General features: G+C 44.4%; 1 protein-coding gene across 9 annotated transcripts in view; it reads right to left on the bottom strand.

The window, feature by feature from the left end:
• SCHIP1 (schwannomin interacting protein 1) overlaps positions 1-23756 on the bottom strand; it is a 149304-nt gene that overhangs the window by 77781 nt on the left and 47767 nt on the right. The window contains exon 1 of one of the 9 annotated variants that reach the window (XM_070509746.1): positions 19988-20007. The exons of 4 other annotated variants lie outside the window; for them this stretch is intronic. In XM_070509746.1, the coding sequence (XP_070365847.1) occupies positions 19988-19992 (5 nt within the window). In that variant the 5' untranslated portion in view covers positions 19993-20007. Of the gene's footprint in view, positions 1-1980; positions 2211-19987; positions 20008-23756 lie in introns of those variants that run through there. 4 more of the 9 variants (XM_070509753.1, XM_070509743.1, XM_070509744.1 and 1 more) reach the window with 4 other exon arrangements.

Below are 23756 nucleotides of genomic sequence, written 5' to 3'. Positions count from 1 at the left end.
AAAGAAGAAAGAACAGAGAGTGCAAAAGGTAGGTGCCTGCTAAGTCGGTTGCCTTTTTTTTTTTTTAAGATTGGCACCTGAGCTAACAACTGTTGCCAATCTTCTTTTTGCTTTCTGCTTTTTCTCCCCAAATCCTCCCAGTACATAGTTGTATATTTCAGTTGTGGGTCCTTCTAGTTGTAGCACATGGGAAGTCACCTCAACACGGCCTGACAAGTGGTGCCATGTCTGCACCCAAGATCCGAACCAGCAAAACCCTGGGCCACCATGGCGGAGCCTGAGAACCTAACCACTCGGCCACGGGGCCAGCCCCAGTCAGCTGCCTTTAAGGATCTTTCCAGGGAGGTCCACCCAATAACTCTCTTACATGTCATTGGCTAGAACCATGTCACGTGACCATTCTTAACCTCAAGGGATTCTGGGAAATGTAGGAATATTGCCACCTCCAGTCAAATCACAGGGCTTGTGAATAAGGAAGAAGAGTAGGTACTGGGTAGAGCAGCCAGCCATCTCTGGGGTGGAGAGACACTTCTTAGCTTCAACGCAAATAGAACCAGCACTGCTTTCTTCATAGGAGTCGCACTGGGTTATAAACTGATAATCCAGGTGATGCAGCGTATATTTATTAGTAATGGTTTCTTATCAAAATGAAAACAAAAACAATCAAATTCTCAGTGAAAACAGAAGGGCTCCAGAGAAACTGTTACTCTGTTGAGAAAATGTTCATTGTTGAACATTGTTGAACACTGTTGAACATTGTTGAACAAATGTTCATTGTTGTTCTTATTTTTACTTCTAAGACACAACTTAAGCGCTGAGCCATTTGGTACGGTGTAAAGAACAGGGGCCTTAAGTTCAGAAAAGTCTGAATTGGGAACTTGGCCACGCCCTTTGTTAACCACGCCTCGGGCGAATTCCACATGGAGCTAAGCCTCAGTTTCCTCACCTGTGCAAGGAGCATCCTCACACCTGCTTCAAGGGCTCACTGGGGGACTTAATCAGACAGCAGGTGTGAAGCAGGCACCTGTGCACCAGCTTCCCTCCCTCCCAACCTCACTGCGGAGTAGCACAGTTGGGCCTCAGACGCCAAACAAAGAAGTCCTGTGTTTTTTCTTGCCAAAATTAAACAGCTGCCTGGGCGTTCTCCAGCCATGGTTCCCACATTTCTCAAGCTAAGAATTTTTTCTCAAGAGAATTCCTAATTATATATCGTCTATTCAGCACACACACACAAATTATAATGGGGGTGCAGGAAGCAGATAACAAAGAAAACACACTGAAGAGAAAAGTTAACCTGTGGAGAAGAAAATTCTAAGAATATTTTTATTTCTGTACCGAAAGTGTCATAATCTTGCCACAGTTAATTCTTCTTTTACAGAATAAGAGCACTCAGAAAACACACCAACAAAACTTATGTACTTGGCAGATTTAAAAACCGAGGGGCCTGTGTAGGCAGGTGTGCAGGTGGGTGTGCCGGCAGGGACCCCAGTGCACATCGCTCGCTATTATTCACACAGCAGTTCGATGAAGCTACCGTGCGGCCTCTCCTATCACTTCCCCCCTGAAGCACAAATACAGCTGAATATAGGACACTGTTCAAACCAGCTGACTGGGATCCATTTGCAACTTTAGCAGCTTTTTAAAAGTCTCCGTTAAACACTGATTGAATAAAATCTATACGTCCGTAAGAACACTGTGCATCTCAAAGAAGAAGGAATTCAAAGCAGAACTGTGAAATATGTCAATTGAATGCTAGAATATTTAGTACCTATGTTCATTCTCTACAAAATACCAAAATTGAATTAATGATGATAGTCTGAACAACAAACAGACTTTCCTTTACTTAACAGAGAAGAGCCAGCCAGCAAAACTGATACAATACTTTAGGACACACTGATACAGTCTGGTTTTTCCAGTCACTTTGTATCAGTGACAATTCTTTTCCTATCCCATGACCCATCTGATCACTATGCTACTTACCTGGACATTTGTCTTCTCCCTGTGAAAAGAGGAAGAGCAAGACGTGTGCACCTCCCCTCCTGCAGGAGCTCTCCCAGGCTGCGTGTCAGGAGAGGGCCCCGATGGGGCGCACAGCTCCGCTCCAGGAGCAGCAGCAGCCCCGCCCGCCAAAGCCCAACAGCTGTGGGGCCTTCACAGCTGTGGCTGCCGCCACTTCCCGAGACCTCAGATGGAGAAGTCCTGTCTGTCCTTCGGTGCCCTCCACCGCGAAAGGCAGTTCACTTCTACTCATGGGTTCCTGCAAAATTTCTCTTATCCTGAGAGCGGCCATATTTACACTTGAATTAGAAGTCAAGTGATGGCAAAACAAAGCAAAAACCTTACCCTCTATTTTCTTGAGAGTCATCCTATTTTATAATTACTATGTTCCTGCCTTTCCTCTTCACTCCCACCCCAAAGCATGGAACACAGGAAAAGTCCTGCTACCCCAAATGCATAGACCCAAGGAGGACCCCACCTTCCACAGCTTCATGTGAAGCTCACAGCAGCAGTACTTGCTGACTTGGTTCTAACAAAAAGCCCTGCACAATGACCGCCTTCTCCACTATCCTACCAAGCAGTGGCCATTCCACCTCACAAAACATGTATTTTGGGTTGCTGGAATATTTTCATATTTATATGCATATATTCCGAACACAATTTGTTGCTTAGGTTTTTTTTTTTATTGTGAGTACAATTAGGCTGAGATATATGATATTTATAAGTGAAAGTAGTGGCTAGGGAAGGGGACAGGAGACCTGAGCAACATCTGGGTTCTTCATTTACTCACACAAGTGTTTACTACGCACCGAGGTGCTCCGGGCTTTGCACCCAGGCCCCCCCTCAGAGAGCACAGCCTCGGCCTAGGGAGGAAGGCCCACTTTGGAGGCCTATTTACAGGTGTGACAAGCGTCACCACGAGTGCCCTGAGGGTGCTGCCTGCAAGGTCAGGCAAGGACAGTGTACTGGTCTCAAAGGGTCTTTGGAAGGTTTGTAATTAAACTCACGTACTCATTAAAGCACTTGTAGAAGTTGGTTTTGCTCGCACCCTCGTTGTGTGCGAGGGGTAGCACACTATGGCGATTCTCGTTTCGAGGGTTACCAAACCTCCATGCAGCGCTCTGCTCCAGGCCCCAGGGGCCGCCAGCCTTCCAGGAGCCCCGAGTCACGCTAAGGGCCAGTCCCTGGGGTGCTGCTCCGAGTGGGGAGGGGCGGATGCTAAGGGCCAGTCCCCGGGGTGCTGTTACGAGCGGCGAGGGGAGGATGCTCTCAACTGCCAGAGTCCAACAGACGCTGTGGGCACTCGCCCAGGCGCCCCCGGTCTCCTAGAGACAACTTCAACCTCAGCGGTTCCTGCGAGCTCAGGTGCTGGGAGCAGCCTTGCGGCACCGCCTAAGCGACTCTGCATCATCCCGCCCCTGGCTCCTCGTATTGGTTCAGGGTACACACATGACGCCATTTGGGCCAATAGAGACCGAGGGGAAATTTGCAGAGCATGACGGGGAAAGTAGTTTCCTTGCTCCTCTGAGAGCGCTCCTGCGACTAACTGTCCATCCCTCTCTCTCTGTCCCTGGATGAGGATGAAGAAACCCAGAGCCTTAGAGATACAGTCATCGGCGACCACCAGGTGTGGAGGGACAGCGGTAAGATGAAGGCGACTAAAGAAAACAGAGCAGAGCAGTGAAAGCAGACCGTTGCAACGCAACAAGCCAGGGAGGGAGCAGGGCTCCAGCCCCCCGCTGCGGCCTCCCCGCCAAGCGGCCTCAGCTGCCCGCATCCTCCCAGCTCGAAGCAGTGGCTCCCTTGTGCCCCGGGACGAGCTTCCCTGCGGCCACTGGCTCAGGAGAGGGCCGGCGGGAGAGCCAAGCTGAGGAGCGCCAGCAACTGCAGCGCCAGGAGGAGCTGAGGCGCATCTCTACTTTCCTTAGGCTCTTACACGAAAACAAACACTCAAGAGGGCCTTAGACCTTGTTGTATTTTTTAAAGATGAGAAGCTATGATGACAGAGTATAGATTTTGGAGTCCATCAAACTCAAGTGCAAATCTCAGCCACTTCCCTTACCAGTTCCATGACTTTGTCTCTGAGCTTCTCCGTCTGTGAAATGAGAAGGAATAAGGCCCCCCTTTCAGAGTTGCTCTGAAGTTTAAGCGTGGTAACATATGCAATGGGTTTCGCATTCAGAAAATAGTGGCTAGCATTATTATTTCAAGATTCCTTGGGAGGAAAGAGCACTCTGACAGAAAAGCAGCCGGCTCCCTAAACATCCTTCCCCATGTAGATATTTACTTCCCGCCCGTGACAAGAGTCCCTAGGTGTATGTGTGACGAGGAGAGCAGGCTGCAGGAGCTTCGAAATCCATGTTAGGCCCCTTGTGCAGAGTCTGTATCTCTGTCAGGGAGCTCAGACCTTCACGTGGAAGTCGCAAGCTTCTGAAAGTAATTGCGGGTTTGGAGGTAGTGGCTCATTCATGGCGTAATTCCTCCAGTGAAGCAGTGTGCAAAGGAGCTACTGAAAAAAATAAAAGTTTGTCATCCTTGCTTTTCTTAAAGACATGGGCTCCTAAAGATTTCCATCGTTCACTCAAAGGCACGTACTCAGAGTAACTAAGTTTAGGACCCATATCTGTACGTCTGTTCCAGGATGCCTGTCCTAGGAAAGGGTACGTAAGAAATCGTAGAACAGAGGCTGGACAGGAGGCAATCTTTCTCTGCTCCCCGGCTATCTCCTTTCCATTCTTTCTGTGGCAGACTCTCCCAATCCCTCAATATCCGCTCTCTCCCTCTTCTGTGTTGGTAGAACACCTGCCACCCCAATATCCGGATGACACTGCATTTCCCAGCCTCCCCCACAACCAGGTGTGTGTGGCCACAACAATGTGACCACATTCTGGCTAACTGGATCAAGGCAAAGCTGTCATATATGACATCTGGAAAGTGTCCTAATGAGAGAGAGACATGCCCTTCCTCCTTCCTACCAGCTGGATTCCAAATGTGACAGTAGGTGTTTAGGCAGCCTGGAGCATGAGGCAGAAAGCCATGTCTTGAGAATGACAGAGCAGCAAAACATTAAAAAATCTTCAGTTGTCTTGAGATTGCCTTAGATTCCTGATTTCCACACTTCTTTTACATGCATGAGAAATAAAATTCTATCTTGTTTGAGGCACTGGCATTTGGGGTTTTTTGGTCACTCACAGCTAAACCTAACCCGAACTGCTCCTTCCTGTATCCATCGTTTAGGTGTTCTCCATTCATCTGCGACATCCCAGCTGCACTGTTTTTACCGTGACGGGCCACTAACAAGCAAGGGGTGGATTCATCAGTCATTGCCATCATACTCCCCAAATCCCACTCACATCCCACAGAACGGATCCTATCATGGTGTAACATCAGAAAGGTCACTCCCAGACAAGGAAAGAAATACTTTTTTTTAACCAAGAACAAAACCTTTTTGTTGATTTTACAGAAAACCCTATCTGTTCAAGATGAGTGCTTTCTCCAATTTTAGCTGGCAATTTTATGAAATGATGACTACTTTCTTAGTGGCACAAACCTCTCAAATGCTTACTATCAGTTAAAAATCAAATACTTGTTACTTGCAAGCATGGATTAGATACAATGTGGTAAAAACAGTGTACTATGGAAGGCCAGGGTCCTGGGATTGGCCACTCACTAGGAACACTTTGCCTTTGCCACTTACTGGCAACGTAACCGTGGTAAGTGATTTCACCACTTATTAGTTCCAGTTTCTCAATCTATAAAGGAAACCTCATGCAGTACTTGCAAAAAAAACCAATGACTAATGTGCAATGCACCCAGCAATAAACAGGTGCTCTAATAACAAAAAGCTCTTTTTATTTGCTCTTTCATTTTTATTGTTATAAATGAAAGGCTATGGAGTTTAGGTCAGTAGAACTGTATCTTAATAAGTTTTAGTCTCTGAAACTTACTAGTTTTATAACCACAGTGGACTTAAGTTATTTAAGATTCAGTTTCTTCTACTGTCCATCAGCCTTATATGAAAAACAGTGATGTTATTAACAACTGGTGGCATGTTGCATGATTATCAAGTGTTCAGGCACTACACCAAATTCTTTATTTTCATTGTTCTATAAAAATTTGGTTTTTTCTACCTCCTCGAGATGTATTTAAGAATAAATAAAAATGAGAAAGTGATTATAAGGATACTGCAGATAAAAGAAACTTACAAAATTGTAAGGTACATACAAATATAGTAGTAGTACTGATCAAATAGATTACTTATTTTAGAAGAAAATACCCTAATTTTTAGAAAGCAAAAGATTTCAATCATAAAAGGAGGTAAAAAAAAAAATGTTCCTTCCTAAAATTTGTATTTAATTTAAAAAGTAATCTAAAGCTATATAATGCCAGAATAGAGGTTCCTGCTTAGGTAATTGCTTACCAGAAAAGTGATAACAAAATATCTATGCAGAATACAATGATTTTCTTTCTTTTTCACTTTAAATAGTCCTCATCATTTGATGCATGAAAACGTATCTAAGTGCTAAGAAAAATACATTATGCACTCACATGCATTGTGTGTAAATATATATTTAATACATCTGCGTGTACTTTTTTATTTATAAATAAAAATTTCTGTTCCATAACACGTGTTTCTAAATCAACTGGAATTCAGAAATTTCTCTCCCTTAGAGAAACAACACTTACAATCATATCTTACTTATAGTAACTGCTACTGGCCCCTACCGAAAACTCTTCCTTATGTAAAATCCTTGTATACATACCCTTATTTTGTATATAACTTCCTATAAATCCAAGAACCTTTTGGCCAGTTTTGAGTCGCCCCTACAGGACACAGTGAGGGACTACAGAACTGAGTGGGCAGTGAGAGGGCAGTGAAGCAGATGCCACAAGTGGAGGTTTCTGCAGGAAAGCTTTGCAAAGGCTAAGGCAGGATGCACCCCACACGTGATTACAAACTGCAAATTTTAAAACATGGACTTAGTTGCCAACACTTAAAAATGGGGGAGTGACATCAGCATCATGGCAGCATGAACTTTCCCGGTAATCTTCCGCCTCCAACATACAACAAGAAAACATCCACACTCTAACAGAGGACATCCAGACACAACACAAATAACATTGGAGACACCATGCAGCCATACGATGGAGTGGGGAGAGGCTGGAGCCCCCTTGGAGGAAGTGGAACAGGGTAAGAGAGAACTGTGCTCCCTCCCCTAAAGACTGGTATCGAGGAGAGCAGGTGGCCTCTGAGAGGAAAGGAACAGGGGAGGGGATGCTCCTCTGCGTAAACATCAAAGATCCCCAAGAGCCCTCACAGTCTGGGGGAAAGCCCCCACCAAGGTGAAAGCTAATGCAGGGGCGACATCAAGCCAACACCCCAGGAGAGTAGATAGTGAGGGCAGAGCAAGAAAACTCTAAGAGCATGTAGAAGCAAGCACCCTCCCCCCCACCTGCTCAGTGCCAGCTTCACTACTGGAGATCTTGGCTAAAGGCAGAGGGCTCAAACTATGTGGCTCTTGACCCCCACTCAGTGGAGATAGGAGGTAGCTGTGACCAAATAACGCCAGGATGCGAAAACACAGAGCCACCCCTCTAGCAATATCAAACATTATATTAGATCTCCAGATCACAGAGAAAATGACAAGCACCCAGAATTCAGTCCTGAAGACACAGAAATATGTAATCTAAATGACAAAGAATTCAAAACAGCTATCATCAAATAACTTACCGAGGTAAAAGAGAATGTAGAGAAACAAGTCAATGAGTTCAAGAGCTACTTCACAAGAGATTGAAACTATAAAGAAGAATCAATCAGAAATATTAGAGATGAAAGACACAGTGGAAGAGCTAAAACAAAATATGGATTCCCTGAACACTCAAGTGGACATCATAGAGGAGCATATCAGCATAATTGAAGACAGACATGTTGAAATGCTCCAGACAGAGGAGGAGAGAGAACTAAGACTAAAAAGAAATGAAGAAAGTCTCCAAGAAATAGCCAACTCAATGAGGAAATGCAACAGAAGAATTATAGGTATTCAAGAAGGTGAAGAGAAGAAGATTGGAGCAGAAAGCTTGTTCAAAGAAATAATAGCAGAGAACTTCCTAAACCTAGGGAAAGAGAGGGAAATCCATGTGGAAGAGGCTTCCAGATCTCCTAGATATGTCAGTGTAAAAAGACCTACTGCAAGGCATACAGTAGAACAACTGGCAAAAGTGAATGACAAAGAAAGAATACTAAGGGCAGCAAGGCAGAAGAAGATCACCTACAAAGGAATTCCTACCAGGCTTTCAGCAGATTTCTCTGCAGAAACCTTACAGGCTAGGAGAGAAGGGAATGACATATTCAAATCTTTGAAAGACAAAAATTTTCAGCCAAGAATACTCTATCCAGCAAAAATATACATCAGATATGATGGAGAAATAAAAACTTTTCCAGACAAACAAAAACTAAGATAGTTCATAGCCATGAGACCCGCCCCACAAGAAATCCTCAAGAAGGCCCTCATACCTGGAAAAAAAAAAAAACAGGGAGAAGGGGTTACAAAGCATCAAGTAAGGAGATAAATAGAAAGAGAGAATCAGAATAGGATAGCAAACACTCAAGTATAGCACTAAAGATAAAGGAAAGGAAAACACCACAAACAAAGATAATCTTGTCATTTTAACTGCAAACTCATAACACAAGATGGAATAAGATGTGAGAAAAACTTACAAGGGAGGAGGAAAGGGACTGACTCAGTTTAGACTAAGGAAATAAGAGGCCATCAGAAAATGGACTATCTTATACACGAGATTCTGAATACAAACATCATGGTAATCACTAAACAGAAAAGAACAGAGTCACAAATAATAAATAAGGAGAAAACAAAGAAACACATCATGAAAAAAAAACTACATAATTCAATGGGTAGACCAGAACACACAGGATGAGAAACAAATGAAATGCAGGAGAGCCAGAAAACAGTGATAAAATAGCAGCACTAAGCCCACATATATCCATAATCACCCTAAATGTAAATAGATTGAATTCTCCAATAAAAAGACACAGAGTGGCAAGATGGATTAAAGAACAAGACTCGGGGCCAGGCTGGTGGTGCAGTGGTTAAGTTCGAACATTTTGCTTCTCGGCAGCCTGGGGTTCACTGGTTTGGATCCTGGGTGCAGACATGGCACTGCTTGGCAAAAAGCCATGCTGTGGCAGGCATATAAAGTAGAGGGAGATGGGCATGGAAGTTAGCTCAGGGCCAGTCTTCCTCAGCAAAAAGAGGAGGATTGACAGTAGTTACATCAGGGCTAATCTTCCTCAAAAAGTAATTAATTAATTAATAAAAAATAAAAATAAAGAACAAGACCCAACAATATGCTGCCTACAGGAAACACATCTCAGCTCTAATAACAAACACAGGCTCAGAGTGAAGGGATGGAAGATGATACTCCAAGCTAATGGCAAACAAAAGAAAGCACATGTCACAATACTTATATCAGACAAAGTAGACTTCAAGATAAGACAGGTAAAGAGAGACAAAGAGGGGCAGTATATAATGATCAAAGGGAGACTCCACCAAGAAATAACACTTACAAATATCTATACACCTAACACAGGGACACCAAAGTTCATAAAGCAACTATAAACAAACCTAAAAGAAGGTATTAATAATAACACAGTAATAGTAGCGGACCTCAACACTCCACTCACATCAATGGTTAGATCATCCAGACAGAAAATCAACAAGGAAACAGTAGAATTAAAAGGAAAGCTAAACCAGTTGGACTTAATAGACATATATAGCACACTCCATCCAAACACAGCAGAATACACATTCTTCTCAAGTGTATTCTTCTCAAGTGCAAGAAACATTCTCAAGGATAGACCATATCTTGGGAAACAAGGCAAGCCTCAATGAATTTAAGAAAATCGAAATAATGACAAGCATCTTTTCCGATCACAATGCTATAAAGCTAGAAATGAATTACAAGAAAAAAAGCTGAGAAAGGGACAAAGATCTGGAGACTAAACAACATGCCATTGAACAAGCAATGGATCATTGAAGAAATTAACAGAGAAATCAAAAAATATCTGGAGACAAATGAAAATGAAAACATACCATACCAACTCATATGGGATGCAGCAAAAGCTGTATTAAGAGGGAAATTCATTGCAATACAGGCTCACCTTAACAAACAAGAAAAATCCCAAATAAACAACCTCAAATTACACCTAACTGAAGTAGAAAAAGAAGAACAAACAAAGCCCAAAATCAGCAGAAGGAGAGAAATAATAAAAATCAGAGCAGAAATAAATGCTATTCAAACGAAAAAGGCAGTAGAAAGGATCAATGAAACAAAGAGCTGGTTCTTTGAGAAGATAAATAAAAGTGACAAACCCCTGACCAGACTTACAAAGAAAAAAAGAGAGAAAGCTCAGATAAACAAAATCAGAAATGAAAGAGGAGAAATGACAACAGACTCCACAGAAATACAAGGGATTATAAGAGAAAACTATGAAAAACTATATGCCAACAAAATGGATAATCTAGAGGAAATGGATACATTCTTAAGACTCTTACAGCCTCCCAAAGCTGAGTCAAGAAGGAACAGACAATCTGAAGAGACCAATCACAAGGAAAAGATTGAATCAGTAATCAAAAGCATCCCAAAGAATAAAACCCCAGGACCAGACAGCTTTCCTGGGGAATTCAACCAAACTTTCAGAGAGGATTTAATACCTATCTTTTTCAAGCTATTCCAAAAAATTAGGGAGGATGGAACACTTCCTAACACATTGTACGAGGCCAACATCACTCTGATTCCACAGCCTGACAAGGACAACACAAAAAAGGAGAACTACAGGCTGATATTGCTGATGAACATAGATGCAAAAAATCTCAACAAAATTTTGGCAACCTGAATTCAGCAATACATCTAAAAGATCATACATCATGATCAAGTGGGATTCATACCAGGGACACAGGGATGGTTCAACATCTGCAAATCACTGTGATACACCACATCAACAAAATGAGGAATAAAAACCACATGATCATCTCAATAGATGCAGAGAAAGCATTTGACAAGATCCAACAGCCATTTATGATAAAAACTCTTAACAAAATGAGGATAGAAGGAAATTACCTCAACATAATAAAGACCATATATGACAAACCCACAGCCAACATCATACTCAATGGGCAAAAACTGAGCGCCATCCCCATGAGAACAGGAACGAGACAAGGATGCCCTCTATCACCACTCTTATTCAACACAGTACTGGAGGTTTTGACCACAGCAATTAGGCAGGAAAAAGAAATAAAAAGAATCCAAATAGGGAGTGAAGAAGTGAAGCTCTTGCTGTTTGCAGATGATATGATCTCATATAGAGAAAACTCTAAAGAATCCATTGGAAAGCTAATAGAAATTAATTAACATCTACAGTAAAGTTGCAGGGAACAAAATCAACTTGGAAAAATCAGCTGCATTTTTATACTCTCATAACAAACTTACAGAAAGAGAACTCAAGAATACAATGCCATTTACAATTGCAACTAAAAGGATAAAGTACCTAGGAATAAATTTAACCAAAGAGGTGAAGGACTTATACAATGAAAACTATAAGACATTACTGAAAGAAACAGATAATGACATAAAGAGATGGAAAGAGATTCCATGCTCATGGATTGGAAGAATAAACATAGTTAAAAATGTCCATACTACCCAAAGCAATCTACAGATTCAATCAGAATCCCAATGACATTATTCATAGAAATAGAACAAAGAATCCTAAAATGCATACGGGCAAACAAGACCCTGGATTGTAAAAGCAAGACTGAGAAAAAAGAACAAAGCTGAAGACATCAGAATCCCTGACTTCGAAATGTACTACAAAGCCATAGTGATCAAAACAGCATGGTACTGGTACAAAAACAGGCACACAGATCATTGGAACAGAACTGAAAGCCAAGAAATAAAACCACACATCTATGGACAGCTAATCTTCGACAAAGGTGCCAAGAACATACAATGGAGAAAAGACAGTCTCTTCAATAAACGGTGTTGGGAAAACTGGACAGTCACATGCAAAACAATGAAAGTAGACCATTATCTCAAACCATACACAAAAATTAACTCAAACTGGATCAAAGACTTGATGATAAGTCCTGAAACCCTAAAACTCCTGGAAGATAATATAGATAGTATACTCTTTGACACTGAACTTAAAAGGATCTTTTCGAATACCATGTCTTCTCAGACAAGGGAGAAAAAAGAAAAACTAAACAAGTGCGAATTCATCAGACTGAAGAGCTTCTTCATGGCAAAAGAAACTAAGATCAAAACAAAGAGACAACCCACCAACTGGGAGAAAATATTTGCAAATCATATGTCTGGCAACGGGTTTATCTCCATAATATATAAGAAACGTACACAACTGAACAATAAAAAAGCAAACAGCCCAATCAAAAGAGGATATGAACTGACATTTTTCCAAAGAGGATATATGGATCTCCAACAAACACATGAAAAGATGTTCAACATCACTAATCATCAGGGAAATGCAAATCAAAACTACACTAAGATACCACCTTATGCCTGTTAAAATGGCTATAATCACTAAGACTAAAAATAACAAATGTTGGAGAGGGTGTGGAGAGAAGGGAACCCTCATACACCGCTGGTGGGAATGCAAACTGGTGCAGCCACTATGGAAAACAGTACGAAGATTCCTTAAACAACTAAAAATAGAAATACCATATGACCCAGCTATCCCACCACTGGGTATCTACCCAAACAACTTGAAATCAACAATTCAAAGTAGCATATGCACCCCTATGTTCATTGCAGCACTATTCACAATAGCCAAGGCTTAGAAGCAACCCAAGTGCCCATCAACCGATGATTGGATAAAGAAGATGTGGTGTATATATATATACACACAATGGAATACTACTCAGCCATAAAGAAAGACAAATTTATCCCATTTGCAGCAACATGGAAGAACCTGGAGGGAATTATGCTAATCGAAATAAGCCAGACTGAAAAAGACAAACACCAGATGATTTCACTCATATGTGGAATATGAACAAACACATGGACAAAGAAAACAATTCAGGGGAAGTGGGTGGGGGGTGGGCACAGGGGGTGAAGGGGAGCAATGTGTGGTGCCAGTCAAGAAATAACGTACAACTTAAATCTCACATTGATGTAAACTATTATGAACTCAATTAAAAAAATAAAATAAAACAAGGTATTTCAAGGTATTTTTAATTTGCATTTCTTTTATTATGAAAGTAACTGAGCTTCTTTTCATGTTTAAGAATGCATTAAATTTATATATATATTATTATACATTGATAGAAATTCAGCAGTTTGGGACACACATGCCTCAGCCAGAGACCAAAGGCAAATAATCTCTTATGAATATTGGGTCCTATTTTCTATCAATAATTAGCCATTCTAATTAGCCTTTGCACTATATATTGTCATTATATATATTTATATCTTTATATCTGCACTATAGATGGTCACTATATACATTCACGTCGTTATATCTGCACTATAGATGGTCACTATATACATTCACGTCGTTATATCTGCACTATACATGGTCACTATATACATTCACGTCATTATATCTGCACTATAGATGGTCACTATATACATTCACGTCATTATATCTGCACTATAGATGGTCACTATATACATTCACGTCGTTATATCTGCACTATACATGGTCACTATATACATTCACGTCGTTATATCTGCACTATAGATGGTCACTATATACATTCACGTCGTTATATCTGCACTATAGATGGTCACTATATACATTCACGTCGTTATATCTGCACTATAGATGGTCACTATATATATTCACGTCGTTATATCTGCACTATAGATGGTCACTATATATATTCACGTCGTTATATCTGCACTATACATGGTCACTATATATATTCATGTCGTTATATCTGCACTATAGATGGTCACTATATATGTTCATGTCGTTATATCTGCACTATAGATTGGAGAACTCTGCCTTCTACCTTCCTACAGCCAAAGAAAAAACTTACAGCTAATAACTATTTCTCACTAAAAAAGTCTAAGAATATTTAAAAGTTGATATAGCATTATTTTAAAGTACTATATATAGTCAAGCTAAATTGATAAAAAGTCAGAGATAAAAACAATGATAAAAAAAAAGCTCATTGACAGAGAACAGATTGGTGGTTGCCAGAGGTGGGGGTGGGGAGTGGGTAAAATGGGCGAAGAAAGTCAAATGGCACAGACTTTCAGTTGTAAAATAAATAAGCCACGAGGATGTAATATATAGCATGGTGACTATAGATAAGAATACTGTATTATGTACTTGAAAGTTGCTAAGAGTATAGATCTTAAAAGTTCTCATCACAAGAAAAAAATTTTTTGTAACAATGCATGGTGACAGATGTTAATTAGACTTATTATGGTGATCATTTTACAATGCATATAAATATCAAATCATTATGGTGTACACCTGAAACTAATATAATATGTCAATTATACTTCAATAAAAAATTGCTTCTGCATTTGCTATAAAAAAAGGGGGGGGGAATTTTCACATACAAATCCCATGACCTGCATTTCAGCAGAGCCACAAACAGCTGGCCGTGCACAGCGCTGTCTAGGCCCCCTCAGATTAAGTCCATTCTCTCCCTCCACTTGTCGGGGTCTTCCCTTATTAGAAACGTGACTGGCCTGTATTTAAGGCACATGACTTCGAGGTATCCAAGTTCACACACGCACCCTGCCCTCTGTAAAAATGAAGGACTGTGCAATCGCACGTCATGGGCCTACGGCAACCAAAGAAAGATCTGGACTCTTCAGTTCTCCTTCTGTCACTGGGACCCTCACAGCCCCCCAGTCAAAGACCACGTGGGGAGCATCACTGCCGTAGAGCCGCACAGCAGCAACTACCATGGAAGGCGGTGTGGCTCAGACCCAGCGGTCACATCGCAAAGTTCACCTTCCAGCACCAGATACTATCTGTGAAACACAAGGCTGATAATGATATTCTGCCCCTGTAGGTATTTCAGCTTGTGACCCTTGCTTCCAGTAGCTTTGAATCCGTCCCTTTCCTATATCTGTCAGTGGGAGGCAAGAAGGCTCCTGGAGGAGATGAGAAAACTGGCTGCTGGGACTCGGGCATGCCATTATCGTGGTCAGAGATATGCCCAGAGAGCCCTGCGCATTGGGAGGTTGGTACACCTGCTCAGCTATACTTGACCTCTCCTTCTAACAGAGGACTCAGGGAGGTAAACATCAACGAGGACATAAAGTCAGACTGTTGCATGTGTTTCACTGATAGTGATTTGTGTTATACGCGGAATGTAGCTCCATGAGGTGGAGACTGTGTGTGTTCCTGACCATGCCCTTGGCAGTTAGAACAGTGCATGGCACACAAAAGATGCTCAATTAATGTGTGTGAGACAAGCAAATGAATGAAAGCACCACTGCCTCTTCCTGGAAGCCTCCTCTTCCCAAGACCAGGCCTCCATCATCTCTCACCTGGGAGACTGCAACTGCCCCAGCTGGACCAGAGCCCAGGCCTCCATCATCTCTCACCTGGGAGACTGCAACTGCCCCAGCTGGACCAGAGCCCAGGCCTCCATCATCTCTCACCTGGGAGACTGCAACCGCCCCAGCTGAACCAGAGCCCAGGCCTCCATCATCTCTCACCTGGGAGACTGCAACCGCCCCCAGGTGAACCAGAGCCCAGACCTCCATCATCTCTCACCTGGGAGACTGCAACTGCCTCCCAGCTGAACCAGAGCCCAGACCTCCATCATCTCTCACCTGGGAGACTGCAACCGCCCCCAGCTGAACCAGAGCCCAGACCTCCATCATCTCTCACCTGGGAGACTGCAACTGCCCCAGGTGGACCAGAGCCCAGGCCTCCATCATCTCTCACTGGGAGACTGCAACCGCCCCCAGCTGAACCAGAGCCCAGGCCTCCATCATCTCTCACCTGGGAGACTGCAACTGCCCCAGCTGGACCAGAGCCCAGGCCTCCATCATCTCTCACTGGGAGACTGCAACTGCCCCAGCTGGACCAGAGCCCAGGCCTCCATCATCTCTCACCTGGGAGACTGCAACTGCCCTAGCTGGACCAGAGCTCAGGCCTCCATCATCTCTCACCTGGGAGACTGCAACTGCCCCCAGCTGAACCAGAGCCCAGGCCTCAGTGTTTCAGCTGAACCAGAGCCCAGGCCTCGGTGTTTCCCCCTCAAGTCCAATCTCTACCTTGAGTTCTCTTTCTAGAATCCAAGTCCATCTTATCATTTCTCCACTTAAAACCCTGCAATAGTTTTCCCATTATTCTCAGGATAAAGGCCAAATTTTTAAATGAGGCCCTTCCCCTCCCTCCGGCCCTGGCCAGCCTTATTGAACCTCCCTGCGCCCCACACTCCCCTGCGCAGCACTGCTCCATCTCCCACCAGCCTGGGGCAGAATCCCCAGTCATCCATCAGGTCTCAGCCTCAGGCCTGCACGTGCTCCACCCCTGCCCTTTATTCCCTCTTCCCTGTGCTCCTCCGCAACCACCTGCCGGACTGGCTGGCTGCTAGCCAGTAACGGTCAGGCTTGTTAGTCCTGTCACCTTGGTCACCTGTGTCCCTGGCACCTGGCCCACAGAGGGTAGGGCACAAAGGAGGCAGTGAGGAGACTTTTACTGGATAAACATGTTTTGCGCCAGCCTCGGGCCATCCTTTTCGTAATCCTCCATTTCACCATCTCACAGCTGAGACAGCCGAGGGGCAGGGAGGGTAAGGGCTTTGCATGGGGTTAGGCCTCAAACTGAGCCTGCTTTCTCTCCGTGCCTGTGGGGCATGCAGTCCGCCCTCCTCAGGACAGCAGCCCGGGCAGTGCACCTGAGCTGAGGCCCCGCACCCGTGGCCGCCACTCAGGAAGAAGGCGGCCTGGGGAGACGGCTTGCTGGTGGGCGATCGAGACTGCACACACAATGGAGCAAAGCGCCTCGGCACCAGGAGAGGGACGCGGGTGGAGCGCACTGCCCTGCCTGCGTCTCCCTCTCCTACCCAGCTCTCTCGGCCCATGTGTGAGGCCACACGTGGAAGATTCCATGAGCTTTGTAACTGTCACTAAAACAAAGGCTTAAGAAATCAAGGAAAGGATTTTAAAATCACTTTCTGTTTTAGCTCATGATCATTCTAATTCAAAAGTTCAGATTCATTAATTTGTTAAGAGCCAAATGGGTACAGAAACCTGCAGTAGGCCTCTGGAAAAATAAGCCTTGCTTGGCTGTTATGAAACTGGAGTAAATGATGATAAAGAAAAATAACTAACACATAATAACAATAACTACACATCGCAATTTAATCCTCTAACAACCCTGTGAAGTTAGGTGCTATTAATATCCCATTTTACAGATGTAGAAGTCAAGGCACAGAAAGGTCAAGTAATTTGCTCAAGGTCACACAGCTAGAAGGGACAGAAACTACTGGAATCAGCCCAGCTGGCTCCAAAACCTGCTCTTACCCAGTATGCAATACCAACTTTCTAGTTGGCACACAGACTTTCTAGTTTGTGTAATACTAATACAAATGACCCTTTCTAGCGGTTAGATTTACATTTTTAGGAAAATGTACATCATTAGTCTAACAACATTTCAATGCTAATTTGTATTTTACAAATGTGCTGTCTACAATAGGAAACTTCACAACGTTGATACGATGCTTAATTCCTTTTACGGTAACAAGAGAAGAGAAGAAAGAGAAAAATCCCTCAGAGGAAGAATCTGAAGGAAAGACCCAGGAAACAAGTGGCTGTAGGAGTTCCACATTTTAACCTAAGAGAAATTCAAGGACATCTAATATAGTCAAGTTTTACAGTGACCTGCTGGATACTGTTACCAACAGAGGCAAAATAAATATTCAGGTTCAGAAGCATACAGGGACCTTACCAACTTAACACCAAGCTGCAGAAACGAGTGGTACCATGGCCTCCCACCCATTGAGAGGAAACTGAAAAACGGTCCTTCACGTTAGCAATTTTGAAGGATTTGAGGTTGGACAAATAGATGTGGATCTCCTGAGCAGCAGAAAGCCAAAGACCAAACACAACAGGAAAAGCCACTTAGTCACAGAAAAGCGCACCGTTCGGTAGCTGGCCGGTTAAGCCCTTGTTCTACCTGCATGGCACCATCTGGAAGAGAGCACAGCGGTGCTTGTCCAGAGGGGCTCAGTTGGTCCCCTCCCTGACATGGGGTGCACGGCTTTAGTTTTTATCTCCCTTTCACAATTTCATGGCCTCGGGACACTCTCAGAGTGATAATTCCTTCATCTCTCCATGGTCAATGGAAGGCTTCTTTGTCACGAAAGTGTTCTCAAAGATCAGTACTTTAATACAATGACTCGCAACTCTGCATCACAACTGACGTCCCGAATCAAAACTGCAAGCCTTCTTTTACTGGTGTTCTCTTTACCTAACAAGTGTCACAGAAGAGGGGGGACTGCAGCTTTGTGCAGGTTCTCTCCCTGCCACCTCCGCACGTCGTCACCCAGTCCTGCTATCTCTACATGCTGCTTTCCTCTGGGGAACCTCGGGGGGAGCAACTCCACCCTGGCAGGTCTCCTCCGCAAGCAGCCGCACAGCAAACACTCACTGGGTTCCAACAATCACTGAGTGCCAACGCACCGCCCCGCCTCCTCTCTGACCCCCGCCCACACGCAGACTGCCTCTCAGCACAACATGCTTCATGGGGCTCGGATGTCTGCCCTTCTCTCCTCCGCTGCCACCCTCCCTTACTTCAGGAGCGTTTTCACTCAGGACCACGACCTCCCTGCCAGGACGCACTCTCGCCACCACCAGACGCCACCCCGCCACACCCCTTTCTACCACCTCTCACACTGTGTCCAGAGTGCTCTTTCTGAAAATGCAAATGTGACCTGCAGTGGCTCTGCCCCAGTCCAGACACCTCGGTGACACACGAGTCCCTCTATGATCTATCTCTTGCCTACATCCTCTCACCAACCTTGAGTCTTCATGCATTCATTTGGTTGGCTTCATTTAACATGCAGATTGCCAGGCTCTAACCTCAGTGATTTTGACTCATTATGCTGGGAGAGGCCCAGAATCTGCCCAGCCAATGCCTCTAATACATATCTGATGCAGCTGGAGGCCCTGCTCCACAGGCTCCCCTCCCGCCAGCCCCCACACATCCCACTCCACGGCCACAGGTCCCCACCGCAGTCTCTCCGGAATCTCCACCATTTTACACATGCTGTTCCTTCTGCCTAAAATGCCTTCTGCCACATCCTCCTGGCAGATCCACGAGAATTAATTGTTTTTCAAGACCCAGCTCAAGATTCTCTTCCTCGACCTACTCAAATGAAGTGAGTCCTTCTGCTGGACCACCTCTGTGCTTAGCGCACACTTTCCTCAAATATATTACTCAATACGGAGATGGTCTGCATGTTAGGCACCCCTGTTTGAGAATCAAAGATATGGTTTCCAATCCCAGCTCTGCCTCCCCACCAGCCGTCTGAGTCCATCTCGGCTACTAAAACAAACTGCCACAGACTGGGGGGCTTCAACAACAGACATTTCTTTCTCACAGTCTGCAGGCAGGGAAGGCCAAGATCAAGGTGTCGGCTGATTTGGCACTTCGCCAGGGCCTTCTTCCTGGCTTGCATATGGCCGCCTTCTCACTATGTCCTCACACGGTGGAGAGAGGAGCTCTGGTCTCCCTTCCTCTTCTTATAAGGTCACTGATGTCCTCATTAGGGCTCCACTTTCATGACCTCATTTAAACCTCATTACCTCCAAAGGGCCGTCCTCCTAATACACTGCACAAAGGGTTAAGGCTTCACCATATGCACTTTGGGACCACACACACATTCAGGTCATAACACCAGCTGTGATGTCTTGAACAAGTTACTGATTATCTCCAAGTCTCTTCTGTAAAAAGAGCGAATAAAAGTATGAAGCCTACCCCATTCAGCTGTGGGCATCATCCTGGGAAGTCCTATTATCAGTGAGGAAACTGAGGCGATGAGAATGAGTGAATCTCCGAGGATCGTAAGGGGAGGGGCGGGATGAGGCCCAGGCAGTCTGCCTCAAGCTGCCTTCCCAACCCCGGGAACCTGGCTTCGCTACTAGATGAGCTGGCAGAGGAAGGAGCAACGTGTGTCGATTGCCAGGCATCTAAGTTTGGTTCTATCCTGCTCAAAGGTCACAGCGTCTTCAGCAGACAGCCTCTGGCAGAAGCCCTGGGGCGGGCTGGGATGAGTCAGGGCCTGCCTGCCACGCCTATGCCCCAGCTCTATGAGCTGCTCACAGCTCGTCTGCTGAGCCCTGACCTCGGCCGTACTTTCATAGGTCTTCCCATTCCACTCCACTTCTACAAGACTGAACTCAGCATCCCTTCTCCCAAGACGGATGCTGGAGTTCTCCCGGGAACAAACAAATGGGAACCTGTCAGTGGGTCCTAGGCACTGGTGTTCGTAAGGACACCACCCACCTCCTGCCCATCATTCCAAAAAACAGCTGGAGTTGAAAACGACTGCCAGGAGCTTCCCCTCCCTTGAGCACCTTCCGGCATCTGCGATCCTCCCCTTGGTGAGACCCACCACTCAATTAGAGTCCTGTTTGCTGGCCTCTCATAGGGGTTCTTAATCATTTTTACGCCATGAGGACCCCTTTTGCACTCTTGGCGAAGCCTGTGGACCCCTTCTCAGAACCATGTTTTTACATGCACATAGTAAAAAACAGGATTACAAGGAAACCAATTATATTGAAATACAAATATTGACCACTAGGGGTGAGTTCTTCGACCCTGACCTTGAGGTCAGGAATCCAGTCTTCTTGTGTCCAGGGGTCAAACACACGCTTGGTGCTCAGCAAATGCTTGTTGGAAGAATCAATTCAAGAATAAGTCACACCCTGTTGAGAATCACTGTTTTAGCAGCAGAAAAGTACCCCACCTGGGGGAAAGCATAGCCACGCACCATTTCAGAGCTGACAGATTCAAACGTTATACTATCTATTTCTGAAACAAGTTCCTAAGGTATCAGAAAATTTAAAAACTGGTAGCCTTTTAAAAAAGTCAAATTTCTGAACGTGGTATCATTACTTCTAGCCTTTGCAAAATGTTCCTGTCTTTCCTATCAGACAAGAGAAGCTGTGGCTAACTCCGAGGTCTCTGTACTCAAATGAGAAAAGTGGATGAATCTGAATGTTTTCCCTGCTGTGGCAGGAGAATGACGGTCTCTCCCAAGTATGTCCATATCCGGATCCCCAGAACCTGTGATTATGTTTCCTGACAGGCCAAGAGGGGCTTTGCAGAGGTGATTAAGTGAAGGATCTTGAGGTGGGGAGACTAGCCTGGGTTACCCAGGTGGGCCCAAAGCAATTGCAAAGGTCTTCAGAAGATGGAAGCAGGGAGAGTCAGAGGAGATGCAACGGCAGAGCAGAGGGAGGGATATGGGGCCAGGACCTGAGGAGGGCGGGCACCCGCAAGAGGCTGGGAGAGGCAGGAAACAGATTCTCCTTGAGAGCCTCCAGGAGGAACTGGGCCTGCCAACCACTTGATTTTAGCCCTGTAAGACCACTTCACACCTCTGACCTCCAGCACTGTAAGACAATGCACATGTGTTACCTTAAGCCACCGAGTTGGTGGTAATTTGTGACCGCAGCAGTAGGAAACTAGTACCTTTGCCCGTAGCCAATACGCAAAGAAATGGGCGACAGGCACAATGTAAGAGAAAGGACCAAGCACACAAGTTGGCTTTATCCTCTATGCCAGTGTTTTTCAGCCCAGGTTGCATGTTAGGACCACCTGGGGAGCTTGGATAGATAGACATACCATACATGCATGCACACACACACACACGTGTGTGCCATTGCTAGGGTCCCACCTCAATCAGGATCTCAGCCGGGGGGGAGTGATGCCTTGGATGTGAACATGTTGAAGGCTCTCAGGGATTACGACACAAAGGGAGGGCTAAGAACCCTGTCCCGCGCCAACAAAAGCAGAGTAAGAGCCAGTTTGTACAAACCTTTTCATCCAAGGTAAATAAACACTATTTATAAACCTTCTCATTAATTCTCACAAGGCTATTGTGAGTCAAGGAGATGGTAAACACAAAATGAAAATAAGCAGAGCATCAAATGGTTTGCCTATGGTTAGGGGCAAATCTCTGACACGGGTCAAGGCAGAAGCCAATCCCTTCTGAAATGTCCACTCAGGACTGCAGTCACTGGAACAGAACACGTCTGCCCCAGCCCCATACCGTGTCCATCTGACAGACAGGCTATCAGCCTGTGGTCTGAAAACCAAAGACCTGAAAAACAGCTAAAGTACTTGAGCTATTTATTTTAAATTCTCTTATTAAAACCTTAGAAATGACAAGCCAGCCACCACACATCCTTTCTGTAGGGAGGAAAAGGAGTTGTATAAATCCTAAGCAAATAATTTTGAAATCAAAATTCCCTTCTAGGCCAATGACAACTAACGCTGATTAATTGTGCAAATGAAACACAAATATCTAAGCAATGAAAAGTTTATTATTAAATTTAATAATGTCTAAAAGCCTGACAAAAACGATGAATGATTATCAAAATACTAACAGCAGCACGTTACCATTCATGGAGCACTTACTGTGGCCCAGACACGTAGCTCGGCGTGTTCCCCACCTCCCCGGGCTATGCCCCAGCCACATGAGGCACCTCCTAGGAAGATCCTAGTAGCACTATCTCTTCCCTGTTGTCACCTCAATCCTAGGGGTGGTGGCTGCTTCTTGCAGTCACTCGTCTCTAGGCTGCCTTGCCATCCACGTTGCTCTTTCAGCCTCCCATCACTGTGCAACTGGTTCCCTGCATTACATCTGCTCCCTGAGATTCCAAGGATGGTTCTGTTAGCTGATATGACAATGGGGCTGGAAGGTAACCGTGAGGATGGACCTGCATTGTGCCACGTCGCTGAGCCTGGTGTGGCTCCACTTCCTCTCTGCACTGAGGCCCACGTCCAGTAATCCAGGGCGGTCCCAGGGTCACCTGGCCCTATGCTAAGGCTATTTATTCAATTGTCTTTTACGAGACGCTGGAGGCAGACCAGGTGTGAGGGGTTCTGCAGGCTCAGCCCACATTCTGGTTTCTCAGAACCAGTTTTAAGGGTCTATCTTTATTGAAAAGGTCAACTTTTCATGCTAAGCAAGGCAGTTGCAGGATTCTAAAAAAAGAACACTAAAATAGATAACATAAACACAACTTTTTTGCAAGACAATTTGGTTCAAAGGTCTTTGTTAAGAAAGGAATCTCATTCTTAACATAAATCCAGAAATAGCACGATGGAGGCAGAAAGCCAAAGTTCAGGGAAAAATGGCTTCTAAATGGACATGGGACATATTGAAAATACGAAATGTAAAAACGTTTTTTCAAAGGCAAGTCCCCTTAATGTGCAAAGAAGGATGGAAATAGTCTTTGAAGGGGAAATTGTAACTTCACTCAAATTATAACCAAGAAAGGAAACCCAACACATAAAGGGCCCACATTAATAAATTCTAATGTTACTCAAGTTCTTCTTTCATAAAAACTGTATATGTTACATCTAATGAAAAGTTACTTTAAAAACTAAAATTTTAATGATTCACTACAAGTTTTTTCGATCTCTGAGGACTTTGAGCCCCACTGCTGAGCAGAGTATGCAGTACAGAGACAGGTACCCTTTCACACCAGTAAAAATGGACGCTTTCCACTTAAAT

Source organism: Equus asinus, chromosome 5 (genome assembly GCF_041296235.1).
Source record: "Equus asinus isolate D_3611 breed Donkey chromosome 5, EquAss-T2T_v2, whole genome shotgun sequence".
Taxonomy (NCBI): domain Eukaryota; kingdom Metazoa; phylum Chordata; class Mammalia; order Perissodactyla; family Equidae; genus Equus; species Equus asinus.
Note: the sequence above shows the minus strand (reverse complement) of the source record. Positions and strands in the feature narration are given on the sequence as shown.